The 24,754-nt window shown below is 40.5% G+C and overlaps 1 protein-coding gene across 1 annotated transcript in view; it reads left to right on the top strand.

The window, feature by feature from the left end:
- The window catches only part of LOC308648132 (attractin-like), a gene marked incomplete at its 3' end in the record, with an annotated part of 101,078 nt that overhangs the window by 66,925 nt on the left and 9,399 nt on the right, over window positions 1-24,754 (top strand). The window contains 9 exon segments of the mRNA XM_081292832.1: window positions 650-835; window positions 1,396-1,629; window positions 7,653-7,790; window positions 8,840-8,847; window positions 8,851-8,933; window positions 12,167-12,223; window positions 13,269-13,365; window positions 15,691-15,769; window positions 17,430-17,587. Coding sequence (XP_081148958.1) covers window positions 650-835; window positions 1,396-1,629; window positions 7,653-7,790; window positions 8,840-8,847; window positions 8,851-8,933; window positions 12,167-12,223; window positions 13,269-13,365; window positions 15,691-15,769; window positions 17,430-17,587 — 1,040 coding nt within the window.

Genomic DNA, 24,754 nt, shown 5'->3' with positions numbered 1-24,754 from the left:
TTATGCAATTTACTGTTACATATTTGCATATGTACATGATATAATGATATAATTTTATTTTTCCCCATTCCCTCCCATCCTCTCTTCTTCTGGTCCCTTTCTTCCACTCTACTGATCTCCTTTTGATTTTCATGAAGTCCCTCCCACCGACACACACATTGTTTTCATTTTTACTCTCTATCTTTCACATATGAGAGAAAACATATGACCCTAGACTTTCTGAGTTTGGCTTATTTCACTTAACATAATGTTCTCAACTTCATTCATTTTCCTTCAAATGACATCATCCATTCATTATGGTGCAATAAAACTCCATTGTGTATGTTTCTATGTATTTTCTTTATCCATTCTTTCATTGATGGAAAGGTTCCCTATATTCTAAAAGGTTTCAGATCCTACATTTGTTGAAAGATTTTCTTATTCCTTCTTTTTTGTCCTCGGTTCCCTTTGAATAGAAAGTTCCTTTCTTCCCTGAGTGTGTAAAATACCTTGACCAAACAGTACATGATGAATCCAGTGTTTTCTGTTTTCTCCATGTCATGTAGTGCCTGAATTGAGTTCATGGCACACTATTGGGTCACAACCCACACTTGAAAAGTCTCTGACCTTAGTGAAGTTCTTCAATGTCCCTCTTGGGTTTAATTCCCAGCAAACCACAGTGCCAAGCAATGCCGGACGCCGTGTGCCTTGCGGACTGCATGTGGGGAGTGCACCAACAGCAGCTCTGAGTGCATGTGGTGCAGCAACATGAAGCAGTGTGTGGACTCCAACGCCTACGTGGCCTCCTTCCCTTTCGGCCAGTGTATGGAGTGGTATACCATGAGCAGCTGCCCCCGTGAGTGCAAAAGGGAGTGCAGGCACTCTTGAGTGCCTGGCATGTGGTGACAATTGTGTTGACAACTGTGGCATGGGGCAGTGTTCATAATCTTTGAACATTTTATGGGCTAGTTGGATTTGACCTTCTACTCAAGTCATCTAGTCCTGCATGATGAGAACCTGCATACAGAATTGCACAGTGATACATGTAAATAAGTCAAGTAAATCTAGGATAGATCACAGAATATAGAAATTAACTCTTCAACTTCAGGGTTATATTATTCAATCTGTGTAATGTCTCTGCCTCCTACTTTCCTAATTTATAAAATAATTGCTCTCTGGTAGAGGCCCTCTGAGGTTCCTTTTGCCTCCACCATCCTGGGATTAAGAGAGGAAAGAGGGACCCCTCTGATGTGTTGGGCAAATTATTGAGCTCTTTAAATTCATTATCTCACTTAAAATGGTCACTCTAGAGGAGTAATTTGGATTTAAGTTAGTCTGTTAAAGAAAAGGTTATTTAAAGATAATAAATTTAGTTCTACCTGATAGTGAATTGTTTACTGTTTGTTCTTTTAATAGCTGAAGATTGTTCAGGCTATTGCACCTGCAGTCATTGCTTGGAGCAGCCAGGCTGTGGCTGGTGTACTGATCCCAGCAACACTGGGAAAGGGAAATGCATGGAGGGATCCTACAAAGGACCAGTGAAGATGCCTCCACAGGCCTCTGCTGGAACTGCCTATCCACAGCCCCTTCTGAATTCTAGCATGTGTCTAGAGGACAGCAGATACAACTGGTCTTTCATTCACTGTCCAGGTAAGATGCCTGCATATCCAAAATCAAGTTATTCATTACCTGTTTATAAAGAATACAAACTTGAAAGCTACACTATTCATATGAATTTCTTTTAAGTAAAAAATATCAGTAGCATCATTTTAGAAGAAAAGAGTTTCATTTAAAAAATATTTTTTAAATTTTTTTTTAGTTGTAGTTGGACACAATACTTTTATTTTATTTATTTATTTTTATGTGATGCTGAGGATCGAACCCAGCACCTTGCATGTGCTAGGTGAGTGCTCTACCGCTAAGCCACAACCCCAGCCCTAAAAAATATTTTGAATGTGAACAAAAATATTGAGAACTTCACATGAGTTATTTTACAAACTTTTCTCATAAGATAATATATTCTATATAAAAATGTTACAGATATACATGAAATAAAAAACTAGAGTTTCTCATTTTCTCTCCAATTCTTTATAAACAATTCAATATAGATATTTCTAGACATATTATTTTATATATTTTAAATTAAAGAATACTGTGCTATAAGTAGGTACATCATATATATTGCTCTGCAATTTGTTTTTTACTTAAAAACACATCATGGTAATTGTTGGAAAAAATTAAAAATGAAATCTCCTGCCAACCCAGAAATTTATCTTCACAAATGTAGAAAAGAAAGAAAACTGTTTTCTTTTTAAATAAGCATTAAGCCATACTATTATACATCATAGGCACTCTACTAGTGAGATGAAAATATGGAGGGAAATTTTAAAATGACCAAGCATATGTAAGCAATTATATACATGACCTCAAAACAAACAATAACTTGTCGTCATGAACTTTAATTCTTCCTGTAGCTATGATTCCTGCACCATTTTTTAAAAGACTGTTTTGTTTTTACCATTGGATTTTCTTGGCACGTTTGTGGAAAATTAGTTTTCTGTGAACAAAACAATTTGATAAAATTCCGTGCTCCTTCATGATAAAAACCCCGAATAAACTAAATATAGAAGGATTATACTTCAATATAATAAAGGCTTATAAGACATACCCATTGCCAACATCAAACTGAGTGGGGGAAAAACTTCTCTAAAATCAGAAATGAGACAAGGGTGTCTACTCTTACCACTTTTATTCAATATGGTACTGGAAACTAGCCAGAACAATCAGACAAGAGAAAGAAAAGGAAAGAAGGAAGTCACATTATCCCTGTTTGCAGATGGTGTGATTCTATATCTAGAAAACCCTAACAAATCTGCCAGAAGTCTTTTAGAACTGATTAATTCAGTAAAGTAACAGGATACAAAATCAAGGTACATAAATTGGTAGCTTTCCTATACACCAACAAGGAACTTCGTGAGAAAGAAATCAGGAAAAAATGTCACTCACATAGTCTCAAACAACAACAAAAAAATACCTAGGAATAAACCTAACTAAGGAGGTAAAAGATCTCTACCATGAAAATTATAAAACATAGAAAAAAGAAATTAAAGAAAACCCCAGAAGATGGAAAGTCATTGTTGGAGGCCGCAATCAAGTCAAGATGGTGCCTGGCAGTTTGCCAGGAGGAGTGGTTTGTGAGGCAACACCACCGAGCCAGCCATCAAGATGGTGGGGACTCCTTATTGGCTGATTTCTGTGTCTGTAGGGGAGCAATGCTATGATTGGATGATGCTTATTGAGTCAGGCTTTATGTAAATCAGATATATATATATATATATAGATATATATAGATATATATATATATATATATATATATATATATATATATATATATATATATATCAGCTGTTCCGCAATAAAGCAGTTCCCATTTCAACCTTCAAGTTGCTTGTCACCTCCCGGTTATTTTGCCCAGCTGGACTGCAGCAAGTGGTGGCCCATACGGGGGAACTCTGGGATGCTCGGGGGTAAGTGACAAGGTAAGCTGCCTGTCCCTAGAAATAGATAGGACGGGAGGAAAGCTGCTCGCCCCTGAGGAACAGATAGGGCGAGAGGATGGATGGCCATTTCAAGAAAATAGAAAAATTGATACAGTGTGGTTTTGTTTTGTTTCGTTTCGTTTTATCTTAGTGTGTTGTGTTGTCTTTGTTACGGAAATATGGGATCAGATAATAACAAGAATTGACAGATTGGATGATATCAAAATAAAAAGCTTCCATACAGCAAGGGAAACAATCAACAGAGCAAGGAGACAGCCTATGGAATGGGAGAAAATCTTTGCCAGTTCTTCATCTGACAGAGGATTAATGTCCAGAATACATAAAGAACTCAGGGAAATTGAACAACAACCAAAAAAGCCCTCACGTAATTCAATTAAGAAATGGGCAAAAGAACCAGAGAGACACTTCTCAAAAGGAGTACAAATGGCCAGTAAATCTATGAAAAAATGCTCAACATCTTTAGCCACAAGGGAAATGCAAATCAAAACTACATTGAGATTCCATATCACCCCAATCACAATAGCTATCTTTAAGAAAACAAACAAATGCTAGCAAGGATGGGGTGAGGGAAGGAACCTTTATAAACCGTTGGTGGGGAAATGTAAATTAGTATAGCCTCTTTAGAAATCAGCACTCGGATTCCTCAAAAACCTAAAAACAAAAAAACAAAAAAAAAAATGAGGGAGGTAGAAGTAGTCAGGATAGGTAGAATAGAGACAGAGATAGAAAGAGAGCCTGTATCTTTAAATCTAAAAACTCCATGAACACTCTCACCTTCATTGCCCCACCCCAAGGCCTGTTTTCTGCCAGGCCTAAATTCATAAGGGGTCTAATACATTTTAGACTACTGTAAATCTAGTTAATTTGTATCTTATGCCTACTTTGCATACAGAATTATTTTTAAACTAATTAAAAGGAGCCTAGAGAGCAATAATAAGACCCATGATATGGGTACTGTCCAAATGTTATTAACTAGATAATGTCAACCTGAAGATTCTCAAAAGAACCAGACTACCATGGCCCATGCTGCCAGAAAGGAATTGAGTTCATTAGACTGATGCTACCTCTCATGCTTCTCATGTTTACCATGTACACAGTTTCCTTTAAAAGAGGTCTGAGACCCACCCCCCAAAGCAGGTCTCATTCTCAATCACCTGCTCTCCCTGTCTCTTTGAGTGCATATCCTGCTGTTTCTTACTTCCCTGAATAAATCTCTACTGTTGCTGCAACCTTAAAATTCTTTCTGTGTGGTGTAACTCAAGAACCTGCTAGGGCTGAGTTGAGGTCCCCTTTTCTAAGGACCTCCTCAAACCCCATTTCAGCAACAGAACTACCATATAATTCAGTTGTAACACTCCTGGGTATATATCTGAAGGAATCAAAGGCAGCATACCATAGAGATATTTGCATACCCATGTTCATCCTGGCAGCATTCACAAGAGCCAAGTTATGGAATCAGCCCAAGTGCTTCTTAGCAGATGAATGGTAAACAACATGTGGTACATATACACAATGGAGTAGTATTTGTCATAAAGAGTAACAAAATTTTGTCCGTTGTGGGAAGGTGAATGGAGCTGGAGATCATCATGTTAAGCAAAATAACTTAGAAAGACAAGGATCTCATGCTTTCTCTCATTTTTGGAATCTAGAAAAAAAAAAGAATGACACAAAAGTAGAAGTGGGGCTAACACTGGGGTGCCACAAGGAATCAGACATATACTTGGGAAGTAGCTCCACAAGGCAAAATTTACCTCTTCAGGAGGTGCTACTGAACTAAGTCTGGCAAGCAAGTACACTTGGGCAGGCAGTCCACTTGTTTTTCTCCCCAAGGTAGCACTGCCCCTTGCTCTGATAGGAGAAGCTTGGGTTACAATATATGTGAAGGGCTAATTTTAAAATTGGGGTGGACACAGGTTGGGAGCTCAAAATGGCTGTGATTGGATATAGGTTGGGGAGCTCAGAAAAGATAATTGGTTTCCATTGGCTATGGTGCTATTGTGTCTTCCCAGTTTTACATTAAGTCTAAATACTGGATTCTGAAAATGGACCACCAGACTTCCTATTTCTCACATAGGGTAGAAGGGGACCAGGAAGAGGGGAGGGAAATAGGAAGAAAGGGGGAAGAGGGATATAAATGAAGTCTATTCATTGTATGCATGTGTGGTATTATCACAACGAAACCAGTGTGTTGTATAATTAATATGCACTAATAATTGTAATAAAAATATGGAGAAGAAAAATAAGAATATACTGGGAGGAAAGAAACTAAATGTGAACACATTTTTTTAAGTGGTGGGATAGTATATGATCTTTCTCCATCCCTGTATTTTTGAAAATCTACTATCATGAGCATATATTATGTTTTTACAATGGATAAAAACAAAATTTATTTTTTTATTGCAATGGATTTTTACCTCACTGTGATAATATTTCTAATTTTTCTGGACTAATTTTTTTTTTCTTTTCACATTTTTTATTGGTGCATTACAGTTGTACATAATATGTTGTACAGAAAATGTACATACAGTTGTACATTTGTTGTTGATGGTTTGATCTTATTTTTCAAATTAGTTTCTAGTGAGTCAGATTTTTTTTAAAATTGAACTATATTCCACTCATTTATCCTTGAGGCTTCCACACATTAGAGGGCAAAAGAATCCGAAGGTTCCAGACTCAGAACTCTGACTCAGTGAGTCAGACAGGCCAAAGAATTTCCATTTCTACTAAGCTCCCAGGGGTGCTGATACGGAGGCTGCTGGTCCTGGAGCTAGACTTTCAGAACCACTGGTTTCACCACCTTTCTGTGAAGAGTGTGATAGCCTCAGACCTTTTCAGCTAATAGTGTTCTCAGCTTTTGGTACCCAGCATCCTGGCATTTAAATAAAGCATTGGACCTGCTCACTAAGATTCTGCCTTTCTAGATCTGCATTAGCTCACAAGCTCTCAGGTTCAACTAATAGATCTTCATGAACCTTCCTACACCTTTTCCAACAGCTCTTCCTCTCAGACTTCATTTGGCTTAGAGCAAACAGAGCCCACTGAGCCCAAGAGATTCCAGTGAACTCTCTCAGGGTCCACTCCCTGAGGAAAGACTTGGAGAACTCAGCACAGTTGTCATGTTTTGTTTATGTAGAGATTCCAGACTTTTCAACCCTCGTACTTGTGTTAAACAGGATAACCCCCAAAGCAACAAAGAATTAAAGAAATGTTTCTGTAACTCACTAGTTGCTCCTCTTTTCTCTCTTTGCATGCTCCTTAATTCTCACAGATGATCAGTCTTTCTTGATTTTAATTTTAGCAAGGGCCCTCTTTAAACATATTTTGTTCATGAAAATAGGAAATAAGAATTAACTTCATCCTGGTGTGTCTTTAACAGAGTTTCCTTCCTTTGGTAAGGATTAGCAGAGTAGGATCATTTTTTCCATTTTTTTAATCTATTCTTTTTTAGGGGCTGGGGTTGTAGCTCAGAGGTACAGCGCTTGCCTAGCATGTGTGAGGCACTGGGTTCGATCCTCAGCACCACACAAATATAAATAAATCAAATAAAGGTATTGTGTCCAACTACAACTAAAAAATAAATGTTTAAAAATTTTGTTTAGATATACATGACAATAGAGTATATTTTGCAATATTATACATACATGGAGTATAAATTATTCTAATTAGGACCTCATTCTTGTAGTTGTACATGATGTGAAGTTTCACTGGTCATGTATTTATATATGAACATAGGAAAGTTATGTCTGATTCATTCTACTGTCTTTCCTATTCCTATTCCCCCTCCCTTCCCTTCATTCCCCTTTATCTAAACCAATGAACTTCTGCTCTTCTCCCCAGCCCCTCAGCGAGTCAGTTCTGATGATTTTTTTTCTTGTTTTATTTTGATTTTTAGACGGGGTCTTGCTATATTGCCCAGGCTGGCCTCAAACTCCTGGGCTCATGAGATCATCCTACCTCAGCCTTCCCAGTAGCTGGCATGTTCCCCCATGCCCAGCTAGTTTGATGATTTGAGTTTTAGAGGCATTAGGAACTTACAGATGCAGATAAATTTCATGGAACTCCCTGCACCCAGTTCTGCCATGATAGAGGCTCCTAAAATCCTTTTCCTTTCAGCTTGCCAGTGCAATGGCCACAGCAAGTGCATCAACCAGAGCATCTGTGAGAAGTGTGAGAACCTGACCACGGGCAAGCACTGCAAGACCTGCATATCTGGCTTCTATGGTGATCCCACCAATGGAGGCAAATGCCAGCGTAAGTAGTGTGGGTCGGACTTGCTGAGTGCAAGTCAGGTGGAACACAGGACTTCTCTGACTTGAGTACCTAGGAGGAGAAAAGCCACTTGGCTTTGGATGCTGCATTTCTTTTTAAGTCATATTGTCAGGAGCTCAGCTGAGTTGGAAGAGAAAGGTGAACTGTTGGATGTGAGAGTAGCCTGGTGAAGCAGCAGCTCAACAGTGAAAGAGTTAAACCCTTAACCACACTGAGCCATGGGATAAGCAAGGGGCCCAAACCAGAGAAATGCTGACTTCCCCATTTCCATCTTCCTTGTTGGAACAGTGCAGCAATGGAGAGTCGGAGGCTCAGCACTGGTGGTCAGCGGCTCCCCATGGAGGGCACCTTCTCAGCAATATTGTAGACCCTGAGGCTATGGGGAGGGAGGGAGTAAGGACTGGGAGTGGGGAAGTCCTAGGCACTGAGTCAGAGTAAAGAAAGTATTTTCAGACCCCCCCACCCCAGCCCCCTTAAATAGGCCTCAGCAGAGGCCCTGAAGCCAACCTGTGCTGGAGGCTTTGGAGGAAGACCTGTGGGAATGAAGGTGCACATGAGGAGTGACTGGCTGGGGGCCCAAGTCCTTGACTGCACCTCCTGCAGAGACTGAAATACTTGGCTGTGGGGCTGAGTCTGCTGAGGGGAGGGCGGTTGTCCCTTGAGGACACCAGGTCAAGCCCTTGCTGTGGCCTGTGGTTGGGCCTGAAAAACCACACATAAGTTTTTAATGGTGAACTGGGCTCAGCCCTTCTAGTGTATTTTCAAGAGTTCAATAGTCCCTGTTTCCTCATTCCTGGCAGATGGAAGCCTTGCTCTTGTTTTAGGCTGTCTTTCCTTCCAAATCCAATTCGGCTCAATTTTAAAAAAAGCATTTGTTTTGAGGAAAGTCTCCAATAGTAATCACTCCAGTTTTTGGCAGGTTCTGGGGTCCAATCCAGGGCCTTGCACATACAAGGTAAGCACTGCACTCCTGAGCTACATCCTGACCTTAGTAAGCCAGATGCGTCCTGTGTTCCTTTTCCTTTTCCCAGCATACAAGTGAAATGGGCACGCCTCGCTGTGCGATACCAACACAGGCAGGTGCTTCTGTGCCACCAAGGGCATCAAAGGGGACCAGTGCCAGCTGTGAGTACCACATGCTCTGTACCACGAGTGAGGGCTGCATGAACCCTGTCCTGTGAGCTGCCCCTTCTCTCTGCCTTGTCGCTATGGACCCTGAGAATTCCTGTGGTGATTAGTTTAAAATTTTGCCCTTTCTACCTCTGACAGGTCAACCCCCAACTTGAGGGGTCTTTAGATATTTGTTATATGTGATTGATACTGACATTTCCTGGATTGTTAATTTGGATTAATCATTTTAACTTAGCAACTACTCGATTTTTGTCCCATCAGAATTTGCACTTTTTCTGAGGGATGGAGTTGGAGGAGCTGGTGTTGAACCAGTGCTGGTGTTTCTTTGGCATTCTGTGTGTCTGATAGTGAAGATGATTCTCTTGCCTTGCATATGTCCTTCTTGCTCTGCACTTCCTTTGCTGAAGTGTGTTTATCATCTTCAAGGGGAGGGCTTCAAATCTCTCTCCATAAGGATGCGGACTTAACATCAGGCAGCATTGGGTTTCAGACCTGGCTGTGCTTCCGTTGAGCAGGATCCTTTGAGGCAGATCACAGAACCATGCCGAGACTCAGTTTCCCCATCTCCCAATAGGGGAAGTAGCAGTAATTGTTTTTAGTATCCTGGAGAGTTGCAACAAGAGAGATTTTCCCCAATTAACATATTCCTATCTGCTATAGTAGAAAACCTTATGAAACATATAGCCAGGCTTATCCACTCTCTCAGGAAGAGACTTAAGAGAGATGTGTTTAGTGTAAAAATCTTGAGCTGATATATGCAGATACATCATCATTGGCAAACTTCATTGTCCTTAAAGAATGTCACCAGTAACATGGATATTATTCAGCAGGGAATTGGTCTATGTACACTTTATAGATTATATTATAGTTTATATAAATGTACATGGTTGTCAATTTCATGCTTCCCCAAAGCCAATATGTTAAGAAAAGTCTAATCAAAGATTAAATTTAAATTTCAGATCTAGGTTCCTTTTCACAGAAAAATGTGAGAGCAAAATTAGTCACTGTTGCCCTCTATTGGGAGAAACAGCAAAGACATGATGTGGCATGCAGTGGAGGACTTTCAAGAGTCTTCTAGAAGTTGTAGATAGAGACAAATGCCTGTCATCTCCCTGGATGAAAGGGCAGCATCCCTGGCTCATTTGAACTGGGAAAAGTGTTTCCCGCAGCTCTCCCTCCTTCCTGTGAACTTCATAGCTGCTTTGCTTGCTAGTTGGCTTTGTGGAGAGGGAGATGGGTTTTGTAAATGACATCTGTGGGGAAATGAATAGTTCTTTTTAAGTAGAACTTTTTTTTTTTTCTCTCCGGACTGGCAAACACATGTTTAAGCATGGTAGTTTTTTTTTTTTTAAGTGATTCTTGATAGTTATCTCTCCATTGTGTTTAAAGAACAGGCTCAGTTTACCCAGGGAGAGCAGGAAAGTGAGCAATGGATACTTGAAAAAGGTTTTAACTGCACTCTTTGAAGAATATGTAGTCCACACAAAAGTGAAAATGTGTTTTTCATGATAATAAATATGACCTAGATTTTTTTGCAGCTGGAATTATCTCCTGTGTCTTGGTAAATGTCCATTTTTTTTTTTTATAATTGGTGGTGTGAAGATCTGTCAGTGTGAAAGTTCATACAGACTCTGATTATTTCCTGAATAATTGAAGATTACAATAATCATGACTCAAAACTACTTGTAAATCCAAAAAGCCAAGACCTTTGCATAGCTCAGTTGACTCCAGTGGGTCCCCATCCTCAACCCCAGGCAGCAGAAGAGGCTGGCAGGGCCTGGTCCTTATCAATATAGAAGGTTGCAAACACTTTTAACAGTTTTGTTTTTGTATCAGTGTTTGTACAGTGATGATTGCAATAATTTCTCAGACTTGTAGTGAGCTGGTGAATGGCAAGGCTGGGCTCCACCACTGTCCTGCCCCCACTGGACCAAGCCACAGCTAGGACTTCCCCAGGATTGCAAAGAAGGCAAGAAGAAAAGTGAAAAGATGACCCTTGAAGCAAATAAAAATTTCAGACTTGCAGCATAGCCATACACCTCAGCCTGTGAAAGGAATAATCCAGACCCCAGACTACTGACTCCTGACCTCACACAGCCCAGGGTGTTTTTCCTATCAGTTATCACTGAAGGAAACCAGGCTGGCCACCTGCTGCCCCACTCTGTCAGTTTTTTCTGGACCTCAGGGCCCTGTGCAGGAGCACAATCTGTCTGGGTTTGCAGATAGGCAGACCGGCTGCCCTCCTATGGCCATTCTGAGTGGTGTCAAGAGGGCAGGGCTCAGGGGAAAGTGTTGCAAGTGTCTCACTCCCAGACTAGGGAACAAAAACTAAAGATGCCAGGCCTGAGAATAGAAGACAGGGACTCTCAGCCCTACCATCCCTGCTAAAGGGAACAAGATCACACTGGGGACCTGGTTACAGAACCTGTGAATCAGGTATCAGGAATGAGGGAATTGTGAGGGTCTTCACCTGAGCTGCAGTCTGACATTCCATACAGGGGATGGGTGGGCGCTATGGGAACTGAGGCTGCCTAGAACCCCCTACCTAAGATCCCCCCAGCTTCAGTCACCCCAGTTTAACCCCTTCCTAGCTCTCCTTGCTATCTGTTGCAATAATTTATTGACCTAAAATAATAAACCTTACTTGGGGCAGGAAGGGCCCTCAGGGCCTCTGGCTTCACTTGGTGGAACCTGTGTGGCCAGGTGCTGAGGGGAGCCTCTCTGTACCCCACCCATCATTTGCTTTCCCTCTTCTCCAAGAGACCCCAGGTTGGGCTTTGACCCATTCACAAATACCTCAAGGAGGGGCAAAGGATGGGGTCAAGGCTGTTTTGTTTAATTAGAACTAGAAGAGGGATCATATCCTACCTAGTTTATACCCTTCCCAGAGATGGGGGCACATCAAGATTGCACCCCTATACTGGCCACCACTGTTGTCATTCATCATATTGAGTTTACTTCCCTCTAGGGTTTGGATAAATTCAGGTTGAAGCTGGAGGTATGTAGCCCTCCAGTGTCATAGAAAAGCTACTCACCAACAACTGATCTCTCCATTCAGAAATGTACAGTGATGAGAAACTATTTTACTATTTTTTTATTAAAAGCTTTATTGAAAGAAAACAACAAAAACTACATGTTGACTGAATAAAAGGATCTTCTTGATTTTAAAATGAAGGTAGATTCTGTATTAAATAGTAATAGAAGATAATTTTATTTTTTTCTCTTAGATGTGAGGTAGAAAATCGATACCAGGGAAACCCTCTCAAAGGAACATGTTATTGTAAGTGTTTTTGTAATTCTCATATCTAGAAGCAGAAGTTTGACAAAATTCCATTGTTCTTTAATATTTAATATGGTTTGAGAATGGTAAGCCATCACCATGGAATTGTCTCCCGACTTTATGGCTTTGCCTATGAACACTATTTGAAGCTCCCTTTTTTTTTTTTTTTTTTTTTTTTTGGTACTTGGGATTGAACCCAGGGACACTTTACCACTGAACTACACCCCCAGCCTATTTTTATTTTGAGACAGGGTCTTGCTAAGTTTTTGAGGCTGACCTCAAACTTACTGTCCATTTGCTTCTACTGTGCCCAGCTTTTGAAGCAGTTTTAATGTGGCCATGTTTATGTCAGTGTTTTTATAGCAGAAAGCAGGAGCCAATACAGAGTGATTTCTTTGTTCATGTTCAGGATATAGATCAAAACAGAATCCTTAAAATACAAATGAAGTTGCATCATTTTTTCTAGAGCTGATTTATGTTAACTCCAAAAATAAAAATATTTAGTACCTATAAGACCTTAAGGAAGTATCTAAACTTTGCTCTGGACCTTGGATTGTTCATCTGTAAAGTGACATAACAATATTTACTTCTATTTATTTCTTCTATTTATAAATATTGGTAAATATATAAAATTTGGTAAATATTGTTATGTTATAAATAAATAGAAATTTATAGTTATAGATAATCAGAAATTGGGGCACTGAGCCAGATGTTTTCCTATTAAATGTGAACTCCAAGTGTTTACAAACAGCTGCCCATGGGATCCTGGGAATCTGGCTCCTCTGACACAGGTCCAAAGGTATAAATCACCATGCTCTACTGGTTCAATCCCCACTACCAAAAGGAAAAAAACAAGAAGAAAGTTTAGTGGGTAACTCAAATAAAATGATACTGCTGAGGGACTTGGTTTCCTTTGAAAAACCTGGGTAGAGGTGAGTCAAAGTCCTTTCTTGGCTATTGAATTTATCAGAAATGCAATGGATATCTCCAGATACCTGTTCATTTTTGTTTTGTCTCAGTTTTAAATGCGTGTTTCTTTCTTTCCATAGATACTCTCTTCTTATTGGCTATCAGTTCACTTTTACCCTCTCCCAGGAAGAGAATCGCTATTACACAGCCATCAATTTTGTGGTCACTCCTAAGGAAGTAAGATTTTTAAAACCTATTTTGTTTTGAATTGTGCGGCTCCTTCTCTTGGTCATCATGAGTAGAAGTACTTCCTTAGCAGTGGTCTCAGAGGGGAGCATAGAGGATGATGTTTAGAGGCACAGGAAAAGAATGTAAAGAGTCTACATTTTATCTCCTTTTCATCCAAAAGGCGAGAATGGTGTTATGGGATTTACCAGGGCCTGATCCACAGACTGATGTTGATACCACACATACATAATATTCCTGCCAGCCCACCACAGCTCCATTCAGAGATTGAAAGGGGAGTTCCATCATTCAAGGGCAGCCGGTGAAGGGTCCAGTGGCTTCAAAATCACCCATAAAGAAATTGCTGTGTGAGAATAGTGGTACACCCCTGTAAACCCAACTACATGGGAGGCTGAGGCAGGAGGATCACAAGCTCAAGGCCAGCCTTAGTGATTTAGCAAGACCCTGTCTCAAAAAAAAAAAATAAAATAAAATAAAATCAAAGGAAGGGCTGTGGATGTAGCCCAAAGGCAGAGCACTATTGAGTTCCATCCCCAGTACCACAAACAAACAAAAACCTGATTGAAATTAATTAATGTCATGATGCAAGCATAAGCGGGTAGCACAGGAGGTATTTGGTGACCTTCTGCTGCTGGAAGGATTCGAAGCCTCATTGGTAGGTAAAACAGAAAAAGTTTAGTTGGTCCAAAAAGACATTGACCAGAAACATTTTAAAATGGTTAAGATGGGCTGGGGATGTGGCTCAAGTGGTAGCGCGCTCGCCTGGCATGCGTGCGGCCCGGGTTCGATCCTCAGCACCACATACCAACAAAGATGTTGTGTCCGCCGAGAACTAAAAAATAAATATTAAAAATTCTCTCTCTCACTCTCTCTCCTCTCTCACTCTCTCTTTAAAAAAAATAAAATGGTTAAGATGACTATTTAAAATATGCATTTATGTCTATTGTCAATAATTATAAAACCCATTCTGTCTAAAGGCATTATATCCTGGTAGACACGAGTCAACACAGCATGGTATTTAAAAGTAGAACATTCCAAACATGAAGATACACTGTTCAATTTCTTTTCTTTCTTTTTTCTTGATGCTGGGGATTGAACCCAGGGTCTTCTTCCTACTAAGCTTGAGCTCTACCACTGAGCTAAACCCCCAGTCCAATGTCCTTAATGAAGTATAAGGAAATTTTCCTCAACATAATGGTAAGTTATTTAGTAAACTCCTTGGGGTTTCTTCTCATCAACAAACACAAAGCCATTTACCATCAATAGATTCCTATCACAATCAACAAATTATACATGGGAAACAAGATGGCAATGAAGAAGTGTGTATTACTTTGTTATCAATAAACATTAATATATTTTTAAAAAGTAAAGAATGAAATCCATGGTGTGCCATATTTATAAAAAAATGAAAGATTTGTTTTTAATATTCCATTTTGGTGATAAAACATTCTCAAAAGTTAATACCTTTGTGTGTGTGTGTGTGTGTGTGTGTGTGTGTGTGTTACTCAGGATTGAACCATGACCTCACATATGCTAGGCAAATGTGCTACCACTGAGCTACATCCAATATCTTGCTTTTTAAATTTAGTATACTTAGTATACTTAGCTTTATATATATATTTTGTGAGTGTGTGTGTGGTACTGGGGATTGAACTAGAGGTGCTCTAACTTTGAGCTATGCCCACAGCCTTTTTTAATTTTATTTTAGGCTCTCACCACGTTGTTTAGGTTGACCTTGAACTTGCCATCCTCCTTCCTCAGCCTTCCAAATTGCTGGGATTACAGATGCGCACCATCATGTACTATATATGCTTTTAAAAAAAGCACTTCTGGTTTGGGAGGAAATTTATACCATATTATAACCTATGGTATACTCAGAAGGACAAGATAAAAATATATAGAAGTTGGAAATATATAGAAATTGGAACTCTGGGTCAGATATTTTCCCAGCAAGTGTAAACACTGAATGTTTGGAAACATCTGCTCTGAGGATCCTGGGGATTCTGGTTCCTCTGCCACAAGTCAGAAGATATAAATCATTGTGCTCAACAGGGCCTTTTTAAAAGGTACTTTTCCCGTGCAGTGGGGCATCTGCTAAAGCATTGAATCCTATGTATATTGCTGGGAGGAAAATAATATTTTATCTGGGTTACATTGCTTATATTAAGGAAAACTGGTTAGAAATGTTGCTAACTCCTCTATAAACACAAGTTTGCCTTGAAACATTGCAAAGTTTTTTGTTATAATATATATCAAGAGCAGTAAAATCGAATTATCATTATAATTAATTTTCTACTTATTTGTGCCTCTCATCAGCAAAACAGGGATCTGGACATGTTCATCAATGCCTCCAAAAACTTCAACCTCAATATCACCTGGGCTGCCAGCTTCTCAGGTAAAGACACACCTAGCAAACACACTGTGAGTGGAGGTTCTGGGTAGAGAACTGTAACATAGGAATTGGGAAAAGAGGCTCTGGAGACCGACAGATGGATTTTTTTTTTAAAACCCAGTTTTGGCACATACTATCCATGAGACCTTGAGCAAGTGTCCAAATCCCTCTCTGGATTGTTCATCAGTAAAGTGAGCATAGCAACATTTACCTCCTAGAACAATGTAGATTAAATGAAGTGAGAGCTGCTATCACCTACCATGGCTCAGGCTCAGTAGGTGGCTTCCCCCTCCCCCCATCACCACCACTCACACCCTTGCAGTGGTCACTGCTCTGCCACTGTCCTCAACATCCAGATCCATGACTCAGAGGGGAAAAATATCAGTGATTCAGTTTCAAGAAATGGAAATGTTTAAATAAAATGAGATTTTAATAGGTACAGAGAACCATACATTGGGAATTAAACCAAGCTCTGAAAGCATAGCTTTTGCTATCTGGTTTGCCTTAAATATGATTTACTAAAGATTTGATGACCCTGATGTAGTGGTTAGGACACATTACCACTGCATAACATGATAACTTGACAAATAGAGCTGAGTTCAATTCTGCCTATTATTTACTTGCACTGTGCTGTTGAACAAGTTACCTAGGCTTTTGAGCCAGTTTCCTTGTGTAGGAAATGGTACAGTAAAAACACCTTGCCATTAGAGTATTGTAAGGATTACATAAAATGATAACTCAATGTAGTGCTTGAACATGGGCAATTGTCACAGAATGGTAGCTCAGTTTAATCAACATCACTGCTGTTACAATACTCTTGTTTTTGACCACACAAAAACTAATCAGACTGCTATAATATAGGAATATAATCTTTGCTGTCATTTTGGGGTTTATTAGGGCTTAAAAGATTTTCAGTGACCATCTCAATGAAAACATGACAGGCTAGGCTCTAGTCCCACAGTTTAACTCAACATGGAAAAGAGTGCATTTTGTGAGTCTTTATTTATTCACATTTGAGTTCCTGGCTGAGGGAGAATCTGGAATGTGGAAAAACCATCTGGGAACAAATGAGTTACACCAGGATGGGGACTTAGCTACACTGCTAACTGGTAGCAGAGGCAGGACTGAGTGGCAACTTAAGCACCTAATCCTCTGTGGAGATTTGAGACCACTCCTGGTTGGGAAGTGAGAGGCAAACCGGTGTTTCTGGTACCTGGGTCTGGAGTATCACCACACAGATGTTAGGGGAAAATGCAAAGGAATCGAGGCATTGTTGCAGAGTGAGTGATAGCATATGTTAACAGGACTCTGCTAGTGTCTGTAATTTCCTGACCATGTGTTCCCAGTTTCAGGGGTGGTGATGGGGAGTCACAGAGGTTCCTGATAAAACCCTTCTGATTTGAGGCACAAGCTTGTGATTCATCCTCCCCAGAATCAAATCCAGCTGCATTCTTTGCAGCCTGAGGCAAGTTACTTAATTTCTTGGAACCTTAGTTTCTTAGTCTGTAAATAAGGATAATGGGGTTATGAGATTTAGGGAGACTGAACTCCTAAAGGCTATTCATAAGAAATTGTAAGTATTTAATAATGCTGTTCATTCTTATTAACAAGGCAAGTTCTGCCTCCTGCAAATCCATTATTTTATTTCATTTCTCCCTGACAGATGGAGCCCAGCCTGAGGAACAGATGCCTGTTGTTTCAAAAAGCAACATTAAGGAGTACAAAGACAGCTTATCTAATGAAAAGTTTGATTTTCGAAACCATCCAAATGTCACTTTCTTTGTGTATGTCAGTAATTTCACCTGGCCCATCAAAATTCAGGTAAGGTATGCTTTTTGGTCTCAGGCATGCAAAGACGGTGAAATCTCTTCAGTGGAGACTAGATTCAGTAATGTGGAATGTGGGGTAAATGAAATGGTCAGCATTGCTTTGCATTTGTAAGAACTATGGCAAAGGAGTGCTAGGGACATCATGTATCCCTTGTGAGAGACATTTAAAGACCCTTTTGGAAACAAGTTGGCACATAGCACATTTGATGATTATACACGTATTCATTTCTTTTCTTTCTTTTTCTTTTCTTTTTTTTTTTTTTTTTTTTGGTGGTGCTGGGATTGAACCCAGGGTGGTGTGCATGCAAGGCTGCAAGGCAAGCGCTCTACCAACTGAGCTATATCCCCAGCCCTATGTATTCATTTCTTCATTAATCAATTGCCTTGTAAGAGCCTGCAGGGCCAAAGAACTTCAGTTCTGGAATGAACGATGTGAGTGTAAAGGAAGCAGACACACCTCTAACCAGCAAGAGCCAGAATGGGGGAAGTAATGTTGGAAAGTTTCCCAAAATGCAATCAGGATTTAAAGCAAGAGAGTTAGTTGTAGGAGAAGGCAGGGGGTGGTGGGGTGTGAGAGCACAGGCCTTGCAGTGGGATGGATGTGGATTTGATTGGTGGCTCCTGTGCAGATTGTAGGGCTTCTCCAAGTCTCAGGTTCTTTGTGCACGTGACCCAAAGGGTACTACATGTCTGTGTGGCCTCATCCACCTGCTCTCAGAGGGCCATGGCCCTCCCTCCTGTCCAACACTCATGGCCCCATTTGAGCTTTCCATGATCATGTTCCCCAAGCCCTGGCCTTAGTACTCCCTGCTCTTGCCTCCTTCATTTTGGGGTCAATGTGGAGGTCAGGGATGGGTTGACATGGAAGGAACAGTTTGCCTTTAGCCCTGGAAGCGTGGTTGCTGGACAGGGGCTGGGGCTTTATCAGTGTTGGAAGCAAGTGGTGCAGTTGCCTGGGATGGGTTTGGAGCTGCTTGTGGTGGTTGTATCTTCATGCCTTAGGGCTGTGACTGAAGGACAGTTCATCTTTTCCTTTCTGGCATGTGGAGAACGGGAACGCTGTTTGTTTTTGCTCACCTCTCTGTTGCTCACCACCCTCCTGTCCGGTGGTCTGCACATGTGCCCATCTCTGATCTGCTTCTCCCTTGGCTCCTGCACACTCTCTGCTTCTCTCCTCAGCCAGTCTTTTTGTAAGCAAGGGCCGCAATCCCTATTTCTGTTTCTCATCTCTATTCATTTGTCATCCCCCAGCAGTCTGGCTTCTTCCCTGTCACACGGCATCTGAGTGACTGAATTCTTTGGGCCCCTTTTCTTTCTCATTGTCTGACTTGAGTCACTTTCCTTCTTGCCTCCCTGTTCCTTTCTTTCCCTTTTTCTTGGGCCAGCCTCTTTAGGGAGTCCTCTTCTTTAAACACTGGTCCTCTTCTCTCTTTGCTGCACCCAGCTTCCCTGGGTAATTCTCTCCCACTTTAGGACTTGTGCCATGTCTGTGCTGGGGATTCTCAGTGCCATCTGCAGCCCAGCTATAGGTGGACTGCACAGCAGGATCCTTGGGTGCTGCTAGACATCTCAACTGGAATATTTACAAGTTCCCTGCACTGGACACTTAATTGCTCTCATGCTCTTTCTTTCTCAGTGAACAGCACTGCCAGTCACCCTGTGACTCCTGTACAAATTGTAGGGCCTCTCCAAGTCTTGGGTTCTTTGTGCACATGACCCAAGGGTCACCCTGTCACAGGAGCTAGGGCCTGGAAATAATTTACATTCCTGACATAAGCCCAATGTGGGCATGATGTACAATTTCCTTACTTTACACATAGCTGGGTTCAGTTTGCTAATATCTTGGTTAGAATTTTGCATCAATTTCATGAGTGAGAATATCTGATAATTTTGGTTTTATGTTCATGTCATTGTTCTGATATCAAGTTCAAATAAAACTAACTTTTAATAATTATAACTTGAGGAGTGTTCTTTCTCATCTCTGGAAGAGAAATCAGATTAGGATTACATGAATACCCACCCCCTATAAGGTCATTTGATTCTAGTGTTTTATTTGTGGAGTTATTTTGTTCTGTATCAACTTCTGCAGGCTGTTTTAGATTTTCTCTTTCTATTTGAATCACTTTGGTAATTTTTTCTAGATATCAATTTTTTTATGGTGTTCACACTATTCTCTTATGCAATCTTGGCAACATCCGTGCCTATATAATACTTTTTTTTTGTATACAAGTTAGTAACAGCATTATTCCCAATAGCCAAAAGCAGTAAACCACCCAAGTGTCCTTCAACAGATGAATGGATAAACAAAAATGTGGCACATATGTTCAATTTAATATTATTTAACCTGAAAGAGGAATGAAGGGGCTGAGAGTGTGGCTCAGTAGTAGAGCAAATGATTACCATGCACAACACCCTTAACACCAGGAACCAAAAAGAAAGAAAGAAAGAAAAAAGAAAAGGAAAGGAAACTTACACTTGCTATAACAAGGGTGAACCTGGAAAGCATTATGCTAAGTGAAATAAGCCAGTCATTGGGGACAAAATATTATGTTTCCCCTTACAGGAAGTATCTAGAATACACAAATTCTTATAGAAAGGAAGGAGCTTAGAGGTTGCCAGTGGCTTGGGAAATACAGAAAAGGGGGAGTTACTGCTTTAGGGTTATTATGGAATTTTTATCTGGGGTGATAAAAAAAAAGCTTTGGAAGTAGATAAGAGTGTTTGTTGTACATAATTGTGACTGTTCTTATTGCCACTGAATCATACACTTAAAAATGGTTAAAAGGGAGCCATGCACCCTTAATCCCAGCTAATCAGGATTATAGCTTGAGTCTAAGAGTTCAAGGCTATTCTGGGTACATAGTATGACCCCACTGTTAGATCAGGACAAAAAGAAAAGACCACTGACTCCAATTAAAATTAAATTAAAGCAAGCTTGTTATTTCGACCAGCCAGGCTGCCTCTCCCAACAAAAACCACGGGAACAAGAAAGCACTGCATCTTTCTTGCAGCCCAGCTTTATAGCCCAGAAAGTTACACAAAGGAGGGTTACAGATAACAAAACTCTGAGGAGCATAACACAAAGGCTAGTTTACATTTTTGCTGGCCCCCGACATCAGAATTTATGAAGGTTATTAGAGACTCAGAGAGGGTGGTTATCTGGCCAGGGAAAGCCAAGATTTATGAGGCGTCACTAAAGTTTCAGAGAGGGCTGCTATCTGGTCGGAGAGCCAGGCATGGGTGAGTTCAAGGCATGGGCAGACATTCCAAGCAGGTTCAGAATTTGCAGTAATTTATAGTAAATCCAAAATTATCTTTTCATGGCTTTGTGGAGAGATGGCTCCCAATTTTAAGAGAAAATCAGGTTGGGTCTATCATCTATCTCAAAAAAAATGTTAAAATGGTAAATTTTATGTTAAAAATATCTTGCCATAGTAAAAAAAAAAAAGCTTTCAAAAAAACACAAGATATTTTTGTAGATATAGAACAAGTGTAATAGACATTCTGGAAAACGCTAATTCTTTTGGAAAGGAGGAATTAAATGTGAAGATCATTGTACCCAATGTTAAGACTTACTGTTGGGTTACAATAACAGAAGCACATAAAGATGTCCCAGCTGATTTTTTTAATATTTATTTTTTAATTATAGGTGGACACAATATTTTTATTTTATTTTTATGTGGTGCTGAGGATCGAACCCAGTACCTCACGCATGCTAGATGAGAACTCTTCCCTCTTGAGCCACAATCCCAGCCCCTTCAGCTGATTTTTAACAGGGATACAAAGGCAATTCCATGGAGAAAGGAAGGGCTTTTGAAGAGTTGCACTAGAGCACTCGAACAACCTGAACCTCACATTTTATACAAAAGGTAACTCAATATGAGTCACAGATTTAAATGTAAAACATAAATCTATAAAACTGTTAGGAAAAAAACAAGATCTTTGTTTCCAAGGGCCAGGAAAAGGTTTTTAGGCTTGACACCAAAAATATAATCCATAAAAGGAAAAACTGATATATTAATAGGACCACAACTGAAAGATTTTGCTTGTGAAATCCTGTTAAGAAGGTGAAGAAACAAGCTGTATACAGAGAAAAATATTTGCAAATCATGTGTCTGACAAAGCAATTGTATCTAGAATATTAAAATTCTGGGAACTCAACCACAAAGAAATAAAACAGTTCAATTATAAAATACTCAAACAAGGTTTGGGGATGTGACTCAGTGACAAAGCATTTACCAAGCATGTGCCAGGCCCTGAGTTTGATCTGTAGTGGCACAAAAATGAGGATGGGGAGGGAGAGAGACGAAAGAGAGAAGGGAAGGAAGGAGGGAGAATGAGATGGAAAGAAGGAAGTGAGGAAGCCAATGGGTAAACCATCTCAAAGAGATATTTTACCCAAGCAGATAGATATATGGCAACCCCATGAAAGAGGTTCAGCCCCCCAAACCATTAAGAGACATGCACATTAAAACCACAGTGAAGTATCACTATATACCTTCCAAAGTGGCTAAAATTTAGAATAGCTATAAGCCAAATCCTAGGATTGGAAAAAAAATGGTTTATTCATATGTTGGTGGAAATGTACAATGGTTCAGTCACTCTGGAAAATAGGTTTGCATTTTAAAAACTAAGTCTGTACTTTCTAGATAATTCAGCAATTGTATTCGTGGGTATTTATGCATGAGAAATGAAAAGCAGTGGTCACACAAATACCTGGTCACCAGTGTTTGTAGTTCCAGTACAGTAGTATCTGACAGCTTCGTTCATAACAGACAAGAATTGGAGGCAACCCAAATATCCTTCAACAGGTGATTAGCTCAATAAATTATGCTGCATACACACTGGAATAATAATAGACATTATGGATAAGATAATATGCAGCTATGAAAAGAAATGAACTGTTGATACACAATGACTTTGATAAATCCTGAGGATATTTTGCTGCCTGAAGAAAAAAATCTTAGAAATTCACATTATTGTATGCTTCCATTTATGTAACATTTGAAACTAAAATCTTGAGATTTTTTTAGTTTTGGTGGACACATCTTAATTTTATTTTTATGTGGTGCTGAGGATCGAACCCAGCGCCCCTGCATGCCAGGAGAGCGCATTACCGCTTGAGCCATATCCCCAGCCCTCTAAACCTTCTTTTTAAATGGTTCATCAGCTTAAATCAGGTCCAACCATATAGGAGAAGAGGAATACACAGGGTGTGTACCCCAGGGGTGGGAATCTTGAGGGGGGACGTCTTGAAACCTCCACGCCCTGTACTGCATTTGGACTAGCACTAGCGGGTTTCAGACTGCTTCTCTGATCTCAGGTAGGTTGAGCTCTACACTCCATCAGTAAAATTTCCTCCCTTTTCCTTCCTCTTTGTCTTTGCCTTTCTCTTTTCATTTCCCTTTCCCTTTCCAGTCCTTCCTGTGCTGAGGATTGAAGCTAGGTCCTCAGGCATGCTAAGCACACTCTACAACTGAGCCATGTCCCCAGGCCTCGGATACACCTTCAATTCAGTAATATTTGACACTATCGAGTTATGGATCACACACATTTGTTGGATTATCTTTGTGTAACTTCCTTGATTTGGGATCTAGTAAGAAGACTGATTAACCTGTTTAAAGTTGAGATTGTTTTCTTACTGACATCGTCATAGTCCAGCTCCACTGGAACAGCAGGCTGTGTTGTTGTAGCTGGAAATGATCAGCATTTTTCAGTCTTAGTGAAAGTCTTGTCTTGCGCCACGGATGTTTTCCTCGGTGGGAAAGAGGGCTCATGCACAGAAGCAGCTCTTGTGTGGAGGTAGCCCTGCCGTGGCCAATGCCAGCTCTAGTTTTTTTCTCCCAGTGGTCTGTTGCTCCACCCTCTGAAGTCCCTGACATGGTGTTAGAGCTGTCCTTCTAGAAGGAGATCTTCCCCACACTTGCTTTGGAAGGTAATAATTTTAAGTTTAAGAATCAAAGAGATGTTGATTTCCTCCCATGTTTGGGTGCTCCTTCCCTGGCCTGGGCTGTTGACTTGAGTAAGATCCACACTTGCAAAAACAAATGATGGCTGCTCACCATTGAGTCAGCTAAGCTGTCCTTAAATTCAGGTAAGTTCTCTGGGAAACATGGCCTTTGCTCTCTGGTTCAAATGACTGCAGTGATTACAAACAGTGTGACTAGACCTCTGGCATCATGTGTTCAGTGCTTGCCAGAGTACAGTCGAAGCTGGCTGTCTGCACAGGGGACAGTCTAGCTGTGCGCTGTGTGGACGACTGAGCCATGTCCTCTTGGGTGGACATGTTGTGTTTTCAACAAGAGGCTTGTTATTGCTCTACTTTCCCCAGAGCTGTAGCTTTTCTAGGTGTAAAACAGCACTTAATTGTTTGCATGTGCATACACACTCACATGCACATTCCCTCTCTCTCTCCCTCCCCCTCAGCAACAGTTTCAAGTCCATGAAAATGTGGAGACTTATTTAAGCAAGAGAGTGGGGAAATGTCTCAGTGGTGCAGCTTTAGGTCGTTCGCTTCAGTTTCAGTATGACTTTCAGTGCAGGTGAAGACTTTGTGCCTTTGAGTCTCAGTTTTTAAAGCAAAGGAAATCTAATTCTTGACTCGGAAATTCATGTCAACATTAGTGCTTTATAAATGGTGATGCCAAACTTCAGTTCCTTCACTCTGGACTGATCGGGGTTCTTTTCCATAATTAGGAACAGATCAAAACCTATAACTGCTGAGGGAATTTGGAACAAACTATAAAATCTTTGTAGATGCAGTTTAAAAAAAAATTTTTCAAAACCCCAAATACTCAGACTGAAAAGACCTGTGTGTAGGAAAGTGGTGGGTGTGTTGGGGCCAGGGGTGCCTTTTCTGGCCAGTGGTTCCTGTGGGTGAGGTCCCTTCCCTCAGCCTGGTCTTTCTGAGAGCTTTCTTAGTTGTTTGCCCAGTGAGCAGAGGTTCAGCAGCTTCTGAAGTGCCCGCAGTGTGGAAGGGTAGGTGTTCAAGACAGAGAAGGGACAGGCAGGCGTTGTGTGTGCAGTGAGGAGGTGGGTGGAGGGGCTGAGTTCTGGCTCGTCACTCACCCTGCAACAGTGGTTGTTATTGTAAAGTGGAACTAACATTAAAGCCCTCTCCGTGCTGAGCATTTCATCTAAGAGGCCAGAGTCCACCAGG

This window comes from Spermophilus citellus (genome assembly GCF_964194105.1).
Source record: "Spermophilus citellus genome assembly, chromosome: 4".
NCBI classification, from domain to species: Eukaryota; Metazoa; Chordata; class Mammalia; order Rodentia; family Sciuridae; genus Spermophilus; species Spermophilus citellus.
This window is presented reverse-complemented; position numbering and strand designations above follow the sequence as displayed.